Genomic DNA, 21,209 nt, shown 5'->3' on the forward strand with positions numbered 1-21,209 from the left:
TTCCCAAGGATTATTTTTTCCTAGTTAGGATTAGATTTTTTTTAAGTAGTCCTGGAGACGGACCTTGCATAGAGAACATGCCTTCACTCTTCTCTCACTTGATTTTATGCAAATGCCCAGTGTTAACATAACGAATGCTGTAAATACAAAACATCTGCAAATAAGTTTTAATGAGAGTTATAGTTTTGAAATTAGGGGACGGTACAAATGTGTAAATATTCTTAGATGTACTTACATCTACATGTTATTGTGCTCTAGAGAATCTGTTTTTCTGCAACAAATTTAATGTGTAACATACCCATCACTCATCATATTTATCATATATATATCATATCATATTTTTTAACCTGCTCATATGAGTTTCATGTTTGACCTCAACAGAAATATAAAATCAAAATAATATAGCCACATTATTGTCCTCCATGGCACCTCGTCTGTGCCAAATGAAATGATAAGAAACCACGGGCACACCACAGGCTCTGACTCCCTTAAAATGTGAAACAAAAACAGGACAAACTTTATTGCTGTCATTTAAACGTCCGTACATCTGAAAACAATTATAAAAACAGTGACTGTACAGTAGCACTTCTTTGGATAATATTAACGTAAAAATTACATTGTATGAAGAGACAATAGATAGGCAAAATAAACCACTCCCCCCCCCGTTTGACAGCCCTCACTGGCCAATGAGAGGGGAAGGAGGGCATGTGTGGATAGAGTATAAGAGAGGTGACATCCAGGTGGGACATCACACAGGTGAGCATTCACATTCTGACATCTCCGCCTTTTAATGCCTGAGGATATTACTTTACTGCACCACACGCAGGAGTGCGCCTTCGACAGGTACGTCGATCTTTGCTGTGCTTATTCACTCAAGTCAGCTTTTTTTGTCTTTTCTTTTCATATGATGGTGTCTGATAAGTTAGAGAAGTGGTGTTGAGTTTATGTGTGACGGCTTCTTTCACTTCTCAGTTCATGTTTGACAAAGTTTTGACCATTGGTTCAACTGATGAGGTCGTCTTCTCTTTCCAGATCATCCTTTTAGTATGCTGACAGAAATGGAGACGGTGAGTTTGATCAGATTTTTTTTGATAATTTCTCTATTTTCTGTTGGGCATTGTGTGAATGAAGGAAAGGCATATTTATATATTTATAACTGGATCTGAGTGACAATTTGGTCTTAAATATTTCCATGTCATCTATGTATAGACTGAGGGTAAAAGGCTACTGGGAAATGGGCTATGAAAAGCTAAGCCATATGGTACGGTTACCTGCATGTTATCTGTGGCCATGAAAACACAAACACTTGCATAAATTTGCCAGTCAAACTAAAATACACATGCTTGCAGTGTTGTTCCTTGGCTCTTATCCAAAACACAAACCCTTCAGCACAGAGCTAGGATCAAATTCATTTCATTAGTGCGAGATTAAGTTTTCCAAATGTGTGCTATTTCAATTAATCCTATTATAAGAATGAGCTGTGCTCCTTTTTTAGGGCTCTAAACAGACCGAGGCTCATTCAAAATTGATGAATGTGTCCATCAGTGATCTTCAGATAGCAAAATCATTCACTGTGTGCATCACAGCACAACAGTGGCACACAACAGAACATCAATGGGCTTCATGAGAAGAAAGAAAGAAAACAAAACAAAATGGGTGTTATGTCTCATAGTAACGCCTCAGGCTATCACTGACAATAGATACAACAAATGCAAATGTTCATTATGTCCTGCCGTGTGTGTGTCAGATGGCTTATGCAACCGAGATCAAGCTAAGTGGAGGCAGGGGAGCCTGGAGTGGAGTGGCTCCTTCCTCCTGCCCTGAGGTTGACCTGGAAGTCATCGAGGAGTACCTGCAGGAGCATTCACTGGAGGTCCAGCCTGCACACATGCCTGCATCGCCTCTGACCTCAATGGGGCAACACATACACTCCCACCAAGGCAGCAGAATTATAGGTTAGTGTCATGATGGTAATGATGGGAAGATAAGAGAGATGCCAGAGTGTGTCTGAGTGTGGATTACTTCTACATATCTCTGTATCTCTTTTGTGTTCCTCTATAGAGAATAGTTGGTCAGGTCAGCATGCTTATGAGTGGCACTGTGGCTCTCACAGTGAGGAATACAGACAGCAGCCCGAAGCCTGGCCTAGTCCCCATGACAACCAGTGGGTAAGTTCAAGAACCTCAACTTCCTGGTAAATTTAGCCTTAATTATCTTTTTCATACTGTGTGAGAGGCACGATCAACTCGAAGTAGAATTTAGACTAACATGAGCCATTTCATTGGTGTTATATATGATTTATAAAGATAGTTACACGTTTTTGTCTGTGTGTGTGTGTGTGTGTGTGTGTGTGTGTGTGTGTGTGTGTGTGTGTGTGTGCGTGTGTGTGTTCACCACAGGGACACATAGCATATTCCGATGAGGCATCTGGATACATTGACTCAGATTCCCAGTCCAGTAGCTCCCAGTACCAGGATTCGCCGTCACCATCCTCTGACACAGGGAGCAGGAAGGACAGAGATCCCCTGCCTCTTGCACCACTGTCAGGTAGAGTGGCACACACACACACACACACACACACACAAACACCCACACAGACATAGACAGAACCACATTTGAACATGTGTGTAAGAACTAAAACTCTCAACAGCCTACAAATACCAAACGTCTCCCACACAGCATTGTGTTTTCATGCACGCACATATGAGACAGTGTTACCTCATATTTGTATTTACATCCCCTTTTTCCTCCTAAGGAAAGAGGAAGGAGCGGCTGTTCCAGTTCCTGTTTGAGATGCTTCAGACGCCATCGATGCGTAGCTGCATCTGGTGGGTCCAGTCCTCCTCTGGCACATTTCAGTTCTCTTCCCAAAACAAGGAGAGCCTGGCCCAGCTGTGGGGTCGGCGAAAGGGGAATCGCAAGCCCATGACGTACCAGAAGATGGCACGGGCTCTAAGGAACTACTCTCGCACAGGCGAGATTCACAAAGTTAAACGGAAGCTCACTTACCGCTTTGATGAGAAGACGCTAAAATGTCTACAGGGAGACTCAAATAAAATGTAGAAACAATGAATCTATATTAGCATAGAAATAGAATAAGGACAAAGGATGTCAAGGGAAATCACTTTGGGTGTCCCATGAATCTCGTGTCTGCTTATTATAGTTCTGTGGCATTTTGAATAACAAATGAATACTGAGTATTTGAAAGCCAGAAGCAGATGCACCGTAGCTCAGAGTCAGTTATACATACAGACCCACATTGTATTCAGTGTGAGGGGATGAACTGTAAATGCAAACTTCAGGTACAGGCTAGGTGGGAGAGGTAATCTGGCTTTTATCATGTAAATCGAAAAGGTTATTGTAGAACATCTACTTTATAAGTAGAACTTAAATCCTTCAAATAAAAGTAGCGTATTTCTCTTCTTTGTGTGTGATTCTGTATCGCAGATATTTAGCAGATACAGTTTACAATCATCTTCTTCATTTTGGTTAAGAAAACATCTGTTTGTGTCAAAAATGTCTTTTTTTATGATGAAATAAATCTACACATATTTTCAGAACATCTGACTATATGCTTGTGTGTGTGTGTCTAAAATGATAAAGATAACCCGCACAGTGCATGTGGCTCAAATAAACACAGATGTGCTTTCAAACTGAAGCAAACACAGATATGGATGGACAGACCTGCACCCACGGCCAAAATTGTATGCAAAGTGAGCATGCAGTGAAAAACCGCCACTAAAAACAGACGTGTTAATCAGTAACATCTAAAAAGTCTGCACACACAGAAGCGAGCACACACAGATACACACCCTAAACTTTGATGAGAAGTAGACTTTTTTTTCTATAAAGCTGCCAAACTGAGTTTCAATCCCAAGTTAAATAAACAACAGTACCTATTGTACTATTGTACTAGTACTTGATTTTACAGAACACACTCACAGGTTTTGTTCCAGTAGTTTCTTCGTGCCACATTTGCAATGTCAAGTAGTAAAAGTGACTAATTTGGTGTATCATGTATTGTATTTCTGTATGATTCTGACCTGTTTCGATACTTTCATTCCAAAAGAAAGGCAGAAAAGAAATTCTACCTTTTCCTGAAATCCACGTTTCCTTTACTGCGGTTACCAAGTACCTTGTGGCTTAAAATTTAACAGTCAAAACTGAGTTCATAGATGATGAACTCTTGTAGATCATTCTCTCCACTAGTAAAGACTAGTGATTTTTAGCCTTAAGCTGTAAGGCTCAGAGTAAAATGCAACTGTAATAGTAACTCAGTCAGGTAATAAATATAACCATTATATGCCATTAAAAACCTTTGTCTTTATGGGACTTTTGTTTGCATGAAAGCTTTCGCTTTTGATTCATTCGATACGTTTTGCTGAGGATACATCTCTACTTGGACTCGTCGTAACTGAGAACTTTTAAATGTCATCTTGCTGCAACTCCAACTTTTCTTCACCCCTTACAGCACGAAACACACCCCTTTTGTGGAAAAGCCACATTTACATTATTGGGAGTAGGGAAAGGCTCTTCACTTACTGATGAAATACAGATGGTGTCTCCATGGAGTGCATGCCTGTTGTTTGTGCACGTACAAGCGCGTGCACGTTCGCATATAAAAAGTATCAGCTCAGTGCCTTTTTTGCTAAATTGAAGCCAAAAGGAACAACAGACAAACCATCGAATGTGTTGGATGTCACTCAGCTGCCTTCGAGGAAACTCGTTCTGTCATTCGTAACAGCTTCTGGTTGTCTTGCTCTAATGGCTGAATGGAGCTGGGTGGCCTACACAGTACTAGAAGTGCTTATTGCTGCAGCATGTTGCTTTGGTAACGTGTTGGTGATGTGTGCTGTGTGTTTCGGTATCCGGGATTCCCTTCGGGAACCAACATTCTGCTTCCTCGTGTCCTTGGCAGTGGCTGACTTCCTTGTGGGTGTGGCCGCTGTGCCCCTTGCAGTATTATTGGATGGCTGGGTGAGTCTAATCCCTGAGTTGTGCCTGCTTCTCAGCTGTGTTGTGCTGGTGTTGACGCAGGCATCTGTGCTGTCACTGCTAGCAATTGCTGTGGACCGATACCTGCGGTTGCACACACCACTCAGGTGAGGTCGGAACTCTGGGTCTCCTGTTTTGTAAGTGAACACTGTGATATTTACGGGTTTTCCCTTTTATTGTGCTTTATCCCTCTTTCAGATACAAAGCCTTGGCCACACAAAGGCACACATGGATCGGCGTGTCTGTTTGCTGGATACTTTCATGTCTCCTTGGCTTCACTCCTCTGTTCGGCTGGCACAATTACTCCTCCCCAGCATCTGATTCTACCAACACATCTTCCACTTCTTTCATCCGCCCGCCGTGCACTTTCCTCTCAGTTATCTCCCTCCCTTTCATGGTCTACTTCAACTTTCTCGGATGTGTCATGGCACCCCTGCTGGTCATGACCCTCCTCTACACGCGAATCTTTTGGAGCCTACAGGGACGTCTAAAGGACAGCTGCCCTCAGACCCAGGCCTCTCTGCTCAGGGAGAAGAGGCTGGCCTGCTCCCTGGCTCTCGTTCTCATCTTGTTTGCTGGCTGCTGGATTCCTCTCCACCTGATGAACTGTCTGCTGTTGTTTCAAGGCCCTCAGGCTGTCACACAGGGAACGCTCTATACAGGCAGGTGACAGTACTTTTTCTAGCCCTTACGCAGTTTGCAGCTGGTTGTTAAATATTCGAGAGCATGTGACTCATTAACACCACTTGCTGTGAAATGTAACACTAGCCAATCCAAATGTTCCAGGTATTCTCCTGTCTCATGCCAACTCAGCAGTCAACCCTGTGATCTATGCCTGTCGCATTCCAAAGATCCAGCAGGCCTACAGTCAGTTATGGAGGCGCTTCCTTGTGTGGTTAAACTGTTGCCATCGGGAAAAAGCAGGTTCGCAGATCATTAACATGCAGCTGAGCCATTAACATACACATCTGGATAAAGATGGAACAGCAGTCTCCAATACGGGGCCTTTTGGACTTTGTCAGGAAGTTTCTATCTACTCATAGAATCTGTGTTCAACCATCATGTAAAGCTTTATTAAAGCGAATCACATAGACTGGGGGAAAGAAGCCAGTTGAGTGTAATCTCCATTTATGGATATTTGTGCAAACTTTATTCTACAAATAGCAATTTCCTGTGTCTCCACTAGAGGGCGGCACACACTAACAAACGGCACAGCTCCTGTTCGACGACAATCACAACTGCAGTGTGTGACAAATAATTTCAAGTTGCCATTCACTGATTTTTGGACAACTTATTCAAGACAAATGTGACTTTATTAAAATGTACATATTTTAAAAGCACATAAGTTAACACTTCCAGTCAATTCAACACTAATCATGCTGCGTGTCTTCCTCCTCCTTTTTTATTATATCTGGCAATAAACGTCATACTTGAGCCATGAGCATGTGTTGTATGTTCCTCAGTGTGCAGTGAGCTCCTCAGGGAAGGCAATAGACTGTATAGTTATCACCTGAGCAGGGTGCAGTCCCACCCACCAAACTATACAACCTACTACCTCACCCTGTCAGAGCCCAAGTCAAACACACCCCAGGTTCACCTTTCTAAAAATGTTGGGCCTATTTACCTGCTCGGCGTGAAAACAAGAATAAGACTGCTGAACGATCGTGTTTTTGCTTGGAGACGGCAGTCGGCGAGCGGCTGACTCGGCTGTCTCTTGGGAAAGACAGTAGATTGTATAGTTATTTAAAAAAGAGGTTACACAACCCCACAACTATTCAATCTACTACCTCAGCTCCAAGGACAGCATCCACGTTGCTTCAACATCGAAGATCCACAAAGGTATCCTTCCTGCAACGGCACAAAGAAAGAAAGCGCTCAGTAATATTAACTAACTCACTGAAATGCATCTGGTTATTCAAGTTTTCTTCTCGTGTACTTTTAAAAGTTACATATTTTCATATATATCTTCGAGTGACGTGTTGAAATTCAACCTCTGCAAAAAGGAGCCTCGTTGCATTTTTGCTTTTGTTCTCCGTGTCTGTTTTATTTGGTTTAAAATAGGTACGGCTCAAAGTCACGAGTGAAAGTGCTCACGCCTCACGCCAACAAGTCTTCAACTGCCAAGATTTGGAGAAACATTTATCGCTTCTAAACAAAAGAAGACCCGAATTTGCACATCCTCACCGATCGACCCCGTTTTTCTGTGACGTCTTTAAGAAACACGTTCCATTAAAATAAATCAGAGACAAATCATTTTAACGGTGAGTGGATGACGGAAAGTGAGAGCACTAATGTGTGAAAGCCCAACAAACAACTCACTGGCTTCCTGAGACTCTGGCATGTGATCGAAAGAGAGAAAAAAAGCGAGCTGCTCGATTCTGTGCCAGGAATCCTCCGTTTTCGCCAAAAACTGAGCTCATTGCAGCGGCTATCCCTGTGCAGGCTGGCTGCTGCTCCTCAGACGGAGGTACACACACAGATGCCTGCAAATATGGCTTCCACCAGCTGCCTCTCATTGAATACAAAGCTGGGATTCTGCCCCCCAAAACACAACAACGAAACACAAAATGGCGTCTTGCACATCGGCCATTTTAGGTCTGCTTTAACACACTGTAAGGGTCTACCTTTTAGGTTTTTCGTGAGCTTGCTGCATCGTGATGAAGAAAGCACAGCTGTTCTATCGGCAGTGATGGAGAGTCAGTCCTGTGCCAACACTAAGGCGAAGCCAAAAGAGCCAGACGACACTCTATCACGGAGCGAGAGGGAAACTCTAACTTTACTTATCAGGCAGCTGGACGAAGCCACGATCGCGTGCAGCATGTTTCTGTCCGTGTAATGTTTCAGTAGCACCCTCACAGAGCAGGCAGGCATTTTTCTCTGTTAAACTTTGATTCATTTGGGAAGTCGTTGCTTCTCCTTCAGCCATTAACAGTTAAACTATTGCTAAACATGAGATAAAGATTAGCTTCGTGCACATCAGGTTGACATGCCAGTAACTGCGGGGTTAATGAGTGGCAGACAAACGCCAGACCGGGGCCTCAGACTAACAGAGATGAGGTTAGAAGGTACACCGCCTGCATAAATTAGCATACAGCCACAACCCCTGAGACTTGGACCAGACCAGCCTATAGTTAGCATGCAGTAGACCCTGCTAGACTGACTACAGAAGACCAGACAGACAGAATGGGTGGGGGTGCGCTGGCGTGACGCCCGACTCTGTCACCACGCCAGTGACAGATCTATGAGCTCTGCTTAGTCGCCAAGAAACGTCCCCCGACTGCAGCCGTGTTCGGAGGACAAGGCTGATACGACACAGTGTTCTCGGAGAAATGGGTCACGTTAACGAAGATTTAACAAGACATCCGAGTAAAAACATGCACACAATAAATGCTGGTGGGGAGTTCTGTGCTTTCTGGGTTAATTGCGCAAAACTGGAGTCGACTGTTTTGGAAACACTGAGGCCAAACTCGGTCAGTCACGTGCAGGCCGCCGGGCGCTGTCGTCTGCGGGCGCAGATATTTTCTGTGGCGCTTAGAGCAGGTACGTATGTCCCGGCTGGGCCCGATAACTTTTTCTTGAAAATAAACGCAGCTCTCGTCTGCGGGGCAGCTGGAGGAACTTGGAGAAATCTGGCCTTCTGAGCTAATCCCATCTGCCTATCAGACAGACTGTGCATCTGTCACAGCAGAATTACGGCTGAATGTTTGTAAATTCACAGTGGCGGTTTCAGTGTAAGCCAAGAAACGTGGGCCTTGTCCACTCGTACTCTCTGATAACACGACTCTGCTGTGACCGACCAGGATGTGTTTTTCTGGAGGCAATTTCCTGCTTCGGCCTTGTCAACCTTCTCTGGGTGACAGGTACACGAGTATTTTGAGGTTTCCAAAACCCTCTGACAGTTTGAGCTCTTTGGCATCACTTTTCTCTATAAAGCCCATAGAATAAAATTTCAACATCAAGTCTTTTTATACCAGTTACTTACTAAACTGGGAGGCCTTTTTAAGAAACACTTTGCCTTCATTATGTTTTTAGAAAGAAGGCAAAGTGGACCTTTGTGGACCACAGACTAAAATCAGAATGGATGGTTTAATGTTTTAATGGACATATTGACCACGGCGTGCCCATTCATTTTGTCCTTTCTTCTTTCTTTCTAAACATGCCAGTGTCAAACAAAGAGCAAACGCCATTAAAATGGCGAGCAAAGGCAACCAGGTTTTACAAACTTCACGTCTCCACATTAAAACAAACAGAAACCCACGTGAAAAAAAGGATTAAGAATATAATGGAAACCAGCCTTAGCTCCTCTCCTCCACTGACGGGAGGATTCAGACCCCACCGGGCGATTTATTCCTTGTCCGATGCAAACAACGTAAACACGCGGGTTAATTATCGAATCTCAGAACACTCGCAGCATACCCAGTTGCCAACAAAAGTCCTCAAAATTGGAGCAGATTATCGCAGGAAGCAGAGGCAGGAAAACACCTATTGGCTCGCCTGGTCCCTCGGTCCGCGAGACAGAATGAATGTTTGGCACAGACACAACGGACGGGGCACCAGACGATTGGTACAGGTTCTTGTGTGTTTCTCTCTCTTTCGCTCTCTGAGCTTTGTGCCAAGAATGGACAGAGTCTGTGTGCCAGGCAGAATTTCAATAAGGGGAGTAAGGAGGTGGAGGTGGTGGTTAAAGAGGGGGAGGAGCGGTGGCGTTGATGGAGGAAGTAAGCCACAATAGATGGCAGAGTGAAGAATTCCCCGACTGATTCCTTGTCTAACTCACGTCCATTCTTACTGATCCTCTTAAAAGCACCATGGTGACTTTATCACACAAGCTTTCATCCTCCCACTCTCTCAGGAGCGCTATATTCCTGCATTAGAGGACGAAGGAGCACTGAGCCTCTACCATCCCACTTGGCATGGTGCCCGCTCTGATGTTCTGTATATCCTCATTAGCTAGGCACAACACACAGCTCATGCTCGCATGTATGCAGAGATATGCTGCCATATGTGTGTACTAACACAACCGTACACTGGTACAGACAACACAGCACAGTTGCTCAAACTGTGGGCATTAAAGGAGCTCAGTTGATCTTGATTAGATGAACGGTAATTAAATAAAAAGGCTTCCAGGCTTTTGCGATCAGTGTTTTGGTTTTGTGCAGTAGATGGCTGCACAGACAAATGTTGAACTGACATGAGTCAGCCTGAGAGCTGGATAAACATGCTGGACAGTTTGTTTGAGGAAAAGATATATGACCCAGATACGCCAAGAGCATATGGGAGTCACTGTGCTGACTATCAGGTTCCAACAACAACCCGACCCATAGATACACATATAGACAAGGAGCTATGGCTGACAGGCCAAACAGCCAGTCTGCAGGCTTGGGCTGTGTGGACAGTCCTCCAAGTAGTCGAATGACTAGTGTGTGTCTCTAAAATCTCCGAATGAAGAAAGGTCGCTTTCCTCCTCTCCATCTACTTTCTCTGTCCTCTCATCTCCACTTGTCTATGCTTTTGCTAATGTGCTAATGAGATGTGTGGTTACCATGGTTTCAAATGTTTCTGATAGCTCAGAATCCTGGCCTTGCATGTCGCTACACGCCCACATGTTAGAGCGTTTACAAATGCCACACGGTGCAGACTGTACACAAGCATGCACGTATACAGCATATAATCACAAACACTTGGAAAGGTATGCCCTTTCAAAGCCAGTGCATGTGTGCGTGTGTGCATGTGCATATTTGTGCACATGCACACAAAGAGAATGCGTGCAAAAGTGCAAAGCAGTGTATGTCAGGACGAAACAGCTGCAGCTTCCTGCATGAGAAGAGAAACTTCCTGTTGCTTCGCTCCAAACCGCAGTCGGTCAGCCAAGATATCAACCAATCAGCTATGTCGAGGCTGAATGAAGGAAGTAAGCCTGACTGCCTCTAGGAGAAAAACTCAGAAGCATTATGAGGCAACACGATAAGTTCATCTGAGGATACGAGAGGGGCGGGGAAAGAGCACTCCCACTCCTACCTCTCTTTCTATCTCTGTAACTTTTGATCTCTATATTTTTTCAAGCCCTTTTTCCTCTTAACGTTTGTCTTTCTTTAGTACCACATTTTGATATGCAAAAAATCCAAAAAACAAACAAACAAAAAACTAGTTTACATTTGTTATGCAGCCATTTGCCACTTTATGCGAAAGATAAGCATTCAGAAAAAATAGAGACTTGACAGAGTAGCATAGCCGCTAATTGTGAGGGGTATGTTGAAAAGGTCTGATGGTGTTCACTGTTTACACGTGGCATGAAAGCGCCATTTTAACACCAACTCCTATTTAGATGCAATATGCAGCACTGGCATAAAGTTGTCCAGTTAGGTTCCTAATTACATGTACAGTAAGCAGATATTTCAATGTAATATCTGACCAACTAAATTTGGTTAAATGATTGAAACGGCTCTTGGTCAATATGCACAGTCGCTTGTCTAATTCAAGTGCAGTGTTCTGGTCTCTGACATACAGCTGTAATCAAAATTACCCTTATATACGACAGTTTTACATATTGCCTAAATACACACCGGTCACATAAATGCTACCGCTCATCTTTAAATTTCTTCTTCTCATGTGGCGCGTCAAAAAACAAAAACAACAACAACAAAAGCAAATAAAACAAAACATTCGTCTCACTACTGAAAAAACCTTTTTCTTTACAGCATCGTCGGTTTCATTTCTGCCCAATGCTTCCTCTGAAATGTAAAGTATATAAAGATGTTAATGACGCAGTGTTGTAGCAGCTACCTTTTGGCAAACAGACACAACTCTAGACTGAAAAAGCATAAAACTGGATACACAACTGCACCAGCAAACATGTTTCTGTGAAACTTCTGCCATATATCGGACTTTTTACAGTGGCTAGAAACAAAGGAAGTAAATATTGTCCTTATATTACCTCTATCGCCATGGCCCCGGATGATAAGAGATTTGTGCCTCACTTGTCCCATAACAGCTCTTCAACACTGGTTAGCGCCTATACTTACACTAACCTGAAGCTTACAACCATTCTCAAGCCACACAACCCTCTGAGGTCAGTAAGTAACCAAGAAGGCCTGTCGTCCCTCCTACCAGTCTCCAAAGAGACACCTGTTCAATACAGAAAACCACAGAAAATACTGTTGACCCCCCTGTCAGAGCCTGCTGTCCTGCGGAAAAGAGGGGTTCAGGTTAAGACAGAAAGAGATACAGACACCAGGGGAAAGAAGACTGTCAGCAGGGAGTCGCAGTGTCCCTCTGAGCTCTAGAAAAGTTTCTCCTGTTATGTACATTGAGCCAAAATGGCGCCGAGGAGAGTGCGGCGTGGCAACCGATAACAACAGACAACGTTTAGGAGAAAGACCACGATAAAGGACAGAGAACAGGGCGAGAGGAACTCGGGGAGACAGACTGCAGGGAAAAGGTGTCACAGGATTAAAAAAAGGAAAATACCTGAAGCCTGTAGTGAGCGGCGGGCTGGGCCGGACGACTGAAGGAGAAGAGGGCCGTGATGGCGGGAAGAAGGGAAAAGAGAGGAGTAGAGCACACCCTCTGAGAGCTACACCCCCTTCCCACAATCCCCTCCTACTGGCGTGAGTGCGTCTGTCCGTACACGAGGTGACAGAGGGACGTCTGCTCACACACAGCCACTGTAACACACACGCGAAAAGAAAATACATACACACACAAACGACAATATCAAACACACCAACAGCAAAGAGGTCCAAAACAGACCAGCAGTAGACTTGCATTACTGTCAGTGGCGTATAACCAAAACAGAGTCAAACACGAGAAGATGCCAACAACAGAGGAGTTAAGAACACAGACATACACATAATCAAATCACCAGCCTTTGGATCACCCTCTGCTCTGCCCTGTGCTGTGTTTGCTTCGGTCTGCCAGCCCACTTTGGCACCGCTGCCAAGAGGGAAGGAGAGAAAAAGGAGGGGAGGACGGGAGGAGGTGGGGGGTGCAGAGACACAGAAAGAGGAAGGGAGTGACATGCTGTAGCGAGAGAAGGAACAGAAAGAGGAGGAGTCCGAGAAAAGAGTTAAGACTGAGAGTGTGCCACAGAAAGACAAGGAAACAAAGTACGAGAAGAAACGTCAACTGTCGTGAGCCGACACGGCCACACAAAACAGTCCGGTATCGGCTAACGTACACGTTTATTATCCAATATCCAAAACGCACCTCTGTCCACATACCCCACTCATACTATCCTGCAGCAACAGACAGATGGCGAGAGAGACAAGCAGATCCCGACACTTCTGCCATATTGTTGCATCTCACCATGTTCATACAGTCAATAGATTTTTTTTTAAAGAAGCTCAAACTGGCTTGAGATTTCTTATATATGCTGTTGGACTTTTGTTTTTCAAGTTCTCTCACCAGAAAAAGGATTCCTGGCAGACTTCCTGTCTTTTTTGACATCTCTGTTCTGCCCGTTTTTCTTTGCGTCTCCCCTCAATTCGTCCTCTCTCCCTCCATTGGGGATAATATCAGCCCTCGTGAGAGGGAGGGCTTTCAGAGAGTTCAGCTAAATGAATCAATGAGCAGGGAGGGTGGATACTTCCCCCCCCTGCCTTTGGCATCCTTCCCAGGTTTCCCTTTGCTTTCTCACCCGAGCATGATAGTTGAACACCAATGCAGATCTTGGATCAGCGAGCTGTCGCCTCTAGATGACCTCAATCATTAGGAGAGAAAACATAAATCCATCTGCTCATTAATGGCCGACCTTCCCTGTAGCCAGCTTGCGGGCCAATCATTGGCGCTGAAGCGGGTATCCCAAGCCGAGCCAACCAATCAGCACTCACCTCCGAGCTGATGTCATTTTGAAAATACTGAGTGTAACTCTAAAAAAACCCAGGAACACTCTTCTACCATTCGATTCAAGCAACCAATTACAGACAAAAAGCAAAGCTTGTTTCGAGTGAAACGCCTAATTCGTTGTCGCAGCTGCTGTAATAATAGCAGCGGAGTCCTCTGACCGGCCAAACAGATACCAACACACACATTACCACAGGCTTCTCTCAGTCTTCAAACACCAACTGCGGACACAAAGCAGACCACAATAGCCCAGCTTCTCTGCTTGAACACCACAAGTCTTTTCTCAAAGACAGGACAATGGACGCACACACACATACGCACACGTTCATACTGTACACACGCACGCACACACACACGTGGTGTGAAGAATCCGGTTCTTCTATGGAGGCTCAGATTCAGGCAGCAGGTTGGACAGCCCCTCAACCCTGACGTCACGTCTCCTTTGTTGTTTATGAATTTATTTCTCTCCTCAGCTGAACTCTCTGAACTCAAAGTCCCCACACCCCTCCATTACTTCCCTCCCGCCCTGTCCTCAAGCCCTACATTTACCCCCTGCCAACAAAGGCGGGCAAATACAGTATGGCTTTAACAAGGAAGAAGAAAAGAAAAGGAGAGACGGGCAGAAGGCAGACACAGAGACGAGAGACAGAAAGATCGAGAGAAAGGAGCTCAGATGTCTTTCTCACTTTTTCTTTTCCTCCTTTTCTTCTTCGATCGCTCTCCGTGTGTCTTCCTGCTTGGCTTGTAAAAGTTTCAGCTGCGAGGCGGGCCGGCCTCTTTTGGCAGCCCTCCAACTCTCGACTCTCCTGTCCCCCTGCAAGAGAGAAAAGGAAGGGAGGACAAATATAGTCACAGCTAGACGGCACTGTAAAGTTGTAGATACAGATGCACTCTAAATGCACAGCAGGTTTTTCTTACACACATTTCACACTAATCCATAAAGGAAGAAAGCACTGTGTGGCATTTTGCCAACATTTGCCACCAGTTTTCAGTAAAGCATAATCCAGCGGATAATAAGTAAACTACGTGCTAATCACTGTGTGAGCCGCCGTGTGTATTTTCAAAAGGCACATTGTGATGTTTGCCTGCCTTTAACTGGCTCTGCCAGCTGAATTTGATAACTGTGTGTTTTGGTGTTCACACCCAGTTCACACAAGGACGCGCCGCCTGTTTTATTTCTCCTGGTATCAATAACCTGAGCTTGCATGCACAGTTATATTTACTCTAGCACACAAAAACCTCTACCTGACAAATATTTGCATTAATTCAAAACACATAACCAATGTAAATGGGCCCTGTTTCAAAGTCTAGGCAGACACACACACAGACACACACACACACAAGACTGACAAGTTACACTGTTACTGATTTACTCACCTTGGTTTTCGTGCAAGATCACACACACCGATACTTCTAATGCTGATGTATTTACTCATAAACTGTATCCTAATCAATTAAAAAATGAACTTATATTGTGCTTTACTACTTACTATATACTTTATAACAGGTCAGGCTTATTTACAGGTTAGGTATCTTCTCTTAAAATAGGTTAAAAAAATTAAAATAGATATTTATTAATTATTTCTGATCTACATAAGAAAATACAAAATCATATTTATATTTAAACATTTAACAAATAGGGTTAACTTAAGTAAAACATGTTATGTATAGCTGCTCAAAAAAACATAAATCATAAATCAACATGAAGAGTAGATTTAAGAGGCCTTAGCATCTGAATTGTTACATTCCCTCTTCTTATGTGTAAGGATAAAATTAGCGTACTGATTATGAAATGTGAAATACTGTAAATGTTTATTGAATGCCGGTCTACAGTCCGTGACCTTAGCGCAACATTCCGAATCACCTTCAGCTAACTTATCTCTAAAAACTAAATGTAGCTTCTCCAGTAGCTCCTTATTAAACTAGATGTTGAAAAGCATTTTAAACACAGAAAATTTTAAATAAAAATAAATAAATAAATAAAAAACGCCAAAATAAAAGTTCACGTTTCCTAAAATGACAGATAAAGTTTGCGCTCACCTGTGGGAGACTCTAGAGGAGAGAAACAGAGGCGAGCTTTGCGGCGGAAGTATCCCACTAGCTTGTAGCCTGACTGTAACTTATATAGGGATGAAAGGGGTCGCCAAAGGGGCTGGACATGTGGGCCTATATAAGCAGGTGTAACCCAGCAGTTAAAATAGGAAATAGGAAATAAAAAACGTAAGCGTGAGGTTAATTTGTATAAAAGAGCATCTCAACAAACATGAGCAGCTCACTGACTGTGGTCAAAGTACCGTTTTTTGTACTTTGTTCAATGGAGATTGATGTGGCGCTCCATCTAGTGGTAAAAGGGAGTAAATGCATACACTCTTTGACTGAAGATGTATCATTTTACACCACTTAATTTTCAGATTTTTATTTTTCTTACAGGAGGATATTGCATGTTTTAGCTTAGATAAACTGTATATTTCATCAATAGTGTTAATAGTAACGGCGTGTGGGGGAGGGATTTCTAAAGGTCCGTTCCTATGCAGCACACAATGGCTTTAGAAGGCGAGTAAAAGTTAGTATGAGGAATAATACATGTAAAACTTACCAAGACTTGCTTGGTTAGATTAGCTTGCATAGTTTCCAGGGTAGATGCATTCAAAATTGCATTGTGCATTTCCTGCCATTCAAGAAAGTTTCCATTATCAAGTGTTTCCTACAATCCGGAATAATCTAGCCTCCAGCACTCTGAGTGTGGATGAGTATTGAAGGATAAGAGAGAGAGAGGCTTATTCAAGATAATTTAATTAAAAACATGCAACACAAAAACAATGACAAAAAATGAAATAATAAAATGAATGAAAATGAAACATAAATAATTTAATCATTGCATTAGTTCAGTAATGTCAAAGCCCAAAGGAAGAAACTACTGGTGGCATGCTACTTGTGTGCAGCTTGTCAAATGGCAGCAAGGCAAACAGGTTGCGACTGGCTATTTAGCCTACTTGCAGTAACAGAATAGAAAATATAATCTTTTAAAAAATGGAGAACCTCTTCAAAGTTCATAATAGTTATCCCTTTTGTTTTGAATTTTATACCTCCACCTTTCTGCTCAGTCACTCTGAAGTGTTTCTAAAAGCTCAGTGAAAAATGAAATACCTGATCTCCACTTCAGCAGGAGTCCTCACTGGGAAAGGATAGCACTTTGTAAAGGCAGGCTGAGATGCAGACATGTTTGCACATGTCAAAATTAAACCAGGGAAATTCAGCCAATGTTTTAAAAAAAGAATCTTACTACTGTAGTTTTCTCTCTGATGTCTATCACCAAGCACCAAATGTTTCTCAGTCACTGTGACTTGCACAAATCATCCAGATTGGTTTTGAATTCTTAGATTTTTATCATCAGATTTCTGGTAATGCCATTCTTCCTAATTCATCTACAACTAAACGACCAAGCATATTCATGCGTTTCCTAAAATCAGAGGGTTAATTAAAAACAAAACAAACCCACAATTTGCCACTTATTTATTTGGTCAATGCAACTGACAGCTGTCATGCTGTCCTTTTAAAATACCCATGACTAAGGTGCTACTGCCCTCCAGTGGCCACATGAAAGGACAACCCCAGACCAAAATGCTGTCAAGGGGTTAAAAGTTCTCTTGTCCCTACTGGCCCTGTGCTTCTTCTTGTTCACCTGTTCCTGGGAGTTTTGTTATGCTCAGCCTTTCCTTTTCTTATGTGACATTTGAGCCGGACATTTTAGCATTAAAGAATCCAACCAGATACAGACAAGGCAGGTAGGTCTTAGGGGGGCACAGTTGGGGGTCCTGCCCCAGAAATATCTTAATTTCCTGCCTTCTCCTGGGTTTTTGCAAACCCATTTGTCCTGCCTCTGTTTTTCTCTAATCTAAGAAAAGCACAAAACACTGACACCAGGTGGCAGTTTAGTATATACTAAATATACTGCATTGGTGCCCCCAGGCACAAAAACCTTAAGAAATGCACAAAACAAGGTGAGCCAATAGTTTCCTTAGGGCAAGGCACCTCATTAGTTATCAAAATGAATACCAAGCAGCACGAAGCAGCATGCGTCTTCCAATTGTATATTGCGATTCAATTAAAATAGCCCATGTCACTTGTTATACGAGTCCCCTCAGTGATCCTAAGGCAGATGCCCATTTGGACCTGGTTGCTAATTCAGTCTTAGTATCCATGTACATTACTGTGCATCTTTTCATCATTCTGACTAAGTAACAACACAGTGGTAAACCGTTTCCTCAAAACAAAAGGGCAACAATGTTGTACCTCTTGGCCAGCTGAACCCTGGGTTTCCTTCAAAGACATTTTTGTTGTTGCACCGATGGTTTGTTGATTATTCTGAACAAACCATAGGTGCAGATTTAGCTGCCATGTTCTGTCTCTCTGTACTGGCCATGTGATTGACTGCTGACCTTGTCGGGGTGCCCACACTGTCTTTTCTCCAATGTCAGGTGGGGCACAGTCTAGCCCCCCCACCACCACCATCTCTGATAACAAGTTAGCAAAATAAATTATTTTTTTTTCTACCTACCACTCTCAGTGCCCTGAAACATCTTTTAAAGCTTCACTGCTGGGTATATAGTACAACTACAGAACACTGATAGGCAGACAGAACTGTAATTAATGATATTCAGTACTGATAACGGTTAATAATATTATACAGGGCTCTGAAACGGATACTCTAGGTCAAAAGTTAAAGCAAACGTGCAAATAATGTGTGTTCTCATATTCAGAATGAATCCTGAATGGAGCTTTATATATTAACAGCAGTATTTCTCCTGCAGTAACCAAAGTGTGAGGTCCAGGGACCTAACCATCCCCCCCGATAGCACGCGATATGTAGTGATTTTTCCTAGACAAAAAAGTGGCATTACGACTACCACCTTCCTCATATCTCCCAGCTATCCCACCAGGAGTCTGATGTCCGGGGAGGAGTTTGCCTTGGGACCCACAAAACTTTTGCGTGTGTGCGTTTCGACGCCACGCCTCTGCCTCCGTGCGTTTTCCTCCGCGCGTTGATTTCATACCAAACTCATACTTTGCATTCCGCCTTTTTCTGTCAAACGCAGCTGTTTTGCCCTGGAAATACTCCCGAATCACGAGGCTATTTTTCTACAGAAAAAAGGGGCACACAACAAAAAGCGTGTGCCTGTAGGAGCGGGGCAGGAGAGCCGTTGTGAGGTGAGTGTGCTCTCATATAGTTCTTTGTTGTGTGTAGCAACTTTTCATGCTGCAGCAGCTGCTTCGCTTCGAGTGTGCTGGAAGTTTTGGGATATTTGACATATTTCGCATTTTCCCGCTGTGCCTGTAGTGATTCGGGGACTCACGTGTTTAGCAGGGAATTCCTCTAATATTTACTCAAGCATTCGTTCTGTATTCGGCTAGTTTAATGCGTCTCTCAGACTTAGTTTGCAGTTTATTGCAGTATTATTAGCTCCCAAGCTAGCCAACTAGCATGTCAGTTCGAGTGTGTTAGCGGTGACTTGCTTGTTATATATCCACTGAAAAACAGAAAATAACTTGTCGGTAGCATACAATGACCACCACTGGAAGTGCTTGTGTGCGGTTTTTAGGAACTTTTATGGACAGTTAGTTGGAAGTTTTTCCGCTTTGGGGATCAAAGGGATATTTTGCCAACTCACACTCGGCTAAACCGCTTCCAAGCGTTCACTGTGATTTCATTTTCCCTCTGCATGCTCGCAGATGGGACTCATTTCTTGCTGCTGTGAAAGTTTTATCAACATGTGAAACTAAGAGTCGTAGGAGTTTCAAAGGAAAGGCCATGGGAGAATTTACAGCATATGTGTGTGATCTGATTGGTTTGTTAAAATTGTGTAAGTTGTGACCTTTAGGATCATGTTAAGGTTATCCGAGTGTTTAAAGGAGTCGATCGGTTTACTGTCTATATCCATAAAGGCTCTCGGTACTGTAGTAGTCAGTGTGCAAAGAGTTCATAGAAATCTGTGAAGTTTTGGTTGTTCATAATGTCGACGGTGCTCCACTGGGAGCAGTAGACAGCCCCTAATGTGCATGTCTTTTCAGTGTTCGCTGATCTCATAGCTTTATTTAGCTCAATGCTGTACTGGCCTCCTCATTGCACTAAAACACCTGACCTTTTGACCACGGGTGCTATATTGAAACTGGCAGAGCCAGCAACATATGTGCTCTGTGGCCAGTATCCTAACTTTGCATCACCGCTGCTCTTGACAAATCTGTGGCTATGACAGCTCATCAGATTTCAGAACCCCTAACCAAACTGCACAGCAATGCTCCCAGTGCTGGTAATGCAAGTCTGTGATTGTGGTGTATGTGTTACATCAGCATTAGGTTTGATTATTTAAGCCAAGTTTCCCCCTGGGATTTGTCAAACCGGCTGTGAGCTCCCCACCATGCTAAAAAAAAGGTATTAGATGATTGACGCTCCCCCTTAATCAAATGCATAAACTAAGTTAACGTTAGAGTTAATTGTCATAAACATAATTTTTGTCATTACACCAACTAAGGTCATACTTCATGTTAACACATTTAGACTTCCTGTGTGAAAAATCTCCGTTTCAGATTATTACATTTGTGTGCTGCTTATAACTTTGTATATACAGAGTATCTATTTTTTAAAATGTACATTTAAATGTGTGCTGCCTGGTAGCCTCACATCTGCCTACAGTATCTTCCACTAATGAAAAACGTGAAAATGATGAGTAATATTTTTTGACATTCCAGAAATGTATTTTAGTAGTTATGTATTAAAGTAGTTAAGATTAATTAATTAATTTAGTTATAGCAGTTTAGTGGTATAGACACTTTACTAGGCAACAGCATTTGCTTAGCTGTCTAGTATGCCACATATGCTGCAATACTGACAGTATTTTCAATACTAGAGTCAAGTCATTCACATGGACAAACCATGATGACACCATATGTCATGTTGATATCATGCTGATGTCATGTTCCTGTCCTGCTCGTGCTGATATCATATATTGGTCAGGCTCTACTTACTATACAGTTAGCTGACCTGAAATGTATGTAATGTAACCTAAATCCCACTGAAGAATATAGGAAACGTCCTTCCTTCTGTCTTATTAATCCAATCAACCAGAAGCTCGGGCCTTAGACTGTTCTAAATGCTTGGTTTCTCACACACACACACACACACACACACACACACACACTCTCTAATGTGGTCATCTCAAGGGCACAACTAGCTTAGAGCATGGGAGCCCCTCCCACCTTCTGTTTGGATGGGAAAGCCAATCAGAAGAAAGTTGGCTTAAATGGAGGCTGACCTAAAAGAGGAGAAGGTGGAGGTAGGAGGGCCTGCTTTAGCTATGATGAGGGGATGGACTGAG

At 43.1% G+C, this 21,209-nt stretch overlaps 2 protein-coding genes and 1 long non-coding RNA gene across 4 annotated transcripts; 2 read left to right on the forward strand and 1 right to left on the reverse strand.

Annotated features, from left to right (window-relative positions):
* Positions 1–583: 583 nt before the first annotated feature.
* LOC146363703 (uncharacterized) lies at positions 584–3,063 on the forward strand. Its single transcript, XM_084917068.1, has 6 exons — positions 584–843; positions 1,033–1,067; positions 1,748–1,955; positions 2,062–2,168; positions 2,400–2,547; positions 2,756–3,063. The coding sequence occupies exons 2-6, from the start codon at positions 1,047–1,049 to the stop codon at positions 3,061–3,063; spliced, it is 792 nt and encodes a 263-aa protein (XP_084773194.1). The 5' UTR covers positions 584–843; positions 1,033–1,046.
* Positions 3,064–4,764: 1,701 nt separating this feature from the next.
* Positions 4,765–5,954, forward strand: LOC146363704 (adenosine receptor A1). Its single transcript, XM_084917070.1, is given in 3 exon segments — positions 4,765–5,102; positions 5,194–5,723; positions 5,764–5,954. Coding segments are annotated over 3 exon segments (1,059 nt in total).
* Positions 5,955–6,106: 152 nt separating this feature from the next.
* LOC146363705 (uncharacterized) lies at positions 6,107–14,510 on the reverse strand. 2 transcript variants are annotated; one of them, XR_014798895.1, is made up of 3 exons: positions 12,842–14,510; positions 7,315–12,659; positions 6,107–6,843 (listed from the first exon to the last, which is right to left on the reverse strand). It is a non-coding gene; the product is annotated as an uncharacterized LOC146363705 (long non-coding RNA). The 2 variants fall into 2 exon arrangements; XR_014798894.1 differs by having other exon boundaries at positions 12,463–12,659; positions 12,842–14,328.
* Between the last annotated feature and the right edge of the window lie 6,699 nt (positions 14,511–21,209).

This window comes from Perissodus microlepis, chromosome 20, assembly GCF_051167445.1.
Source record: "Perissodus microlepis isolate ML-2025 ecotype Zambia chromosome 20, ASM5116744v1, whole genome shotgun sequence".
Lineage (NCBI taxonomy): Eukaryota > Metazoa > Chordata > Actinopteri > Cichliformes > Cichlidae > Perissodus > Perissodus microlepis.

Coding starts and splice junctions, on each gene's coding strand:
- LOC146363703 (XM_084917068.1), top strand. CDS start 1,047: ATGCTGACAGAAATGGAGACG. Junction 1,068..1,747: donor TGCTGACAGAAATGGAGACG/GTGAGTTTGATC, acceptor TGTGTGTGTCAG/ATGGCTTATGCAACCGAGAT. Junction 2,548..2,755: donor GCCTCTTGCACCACTGTCAG/GTAGAGTGGCAC, acceptor TTTCCTCCTAAG/GAAAGAGGAAGGAGCGGCTG.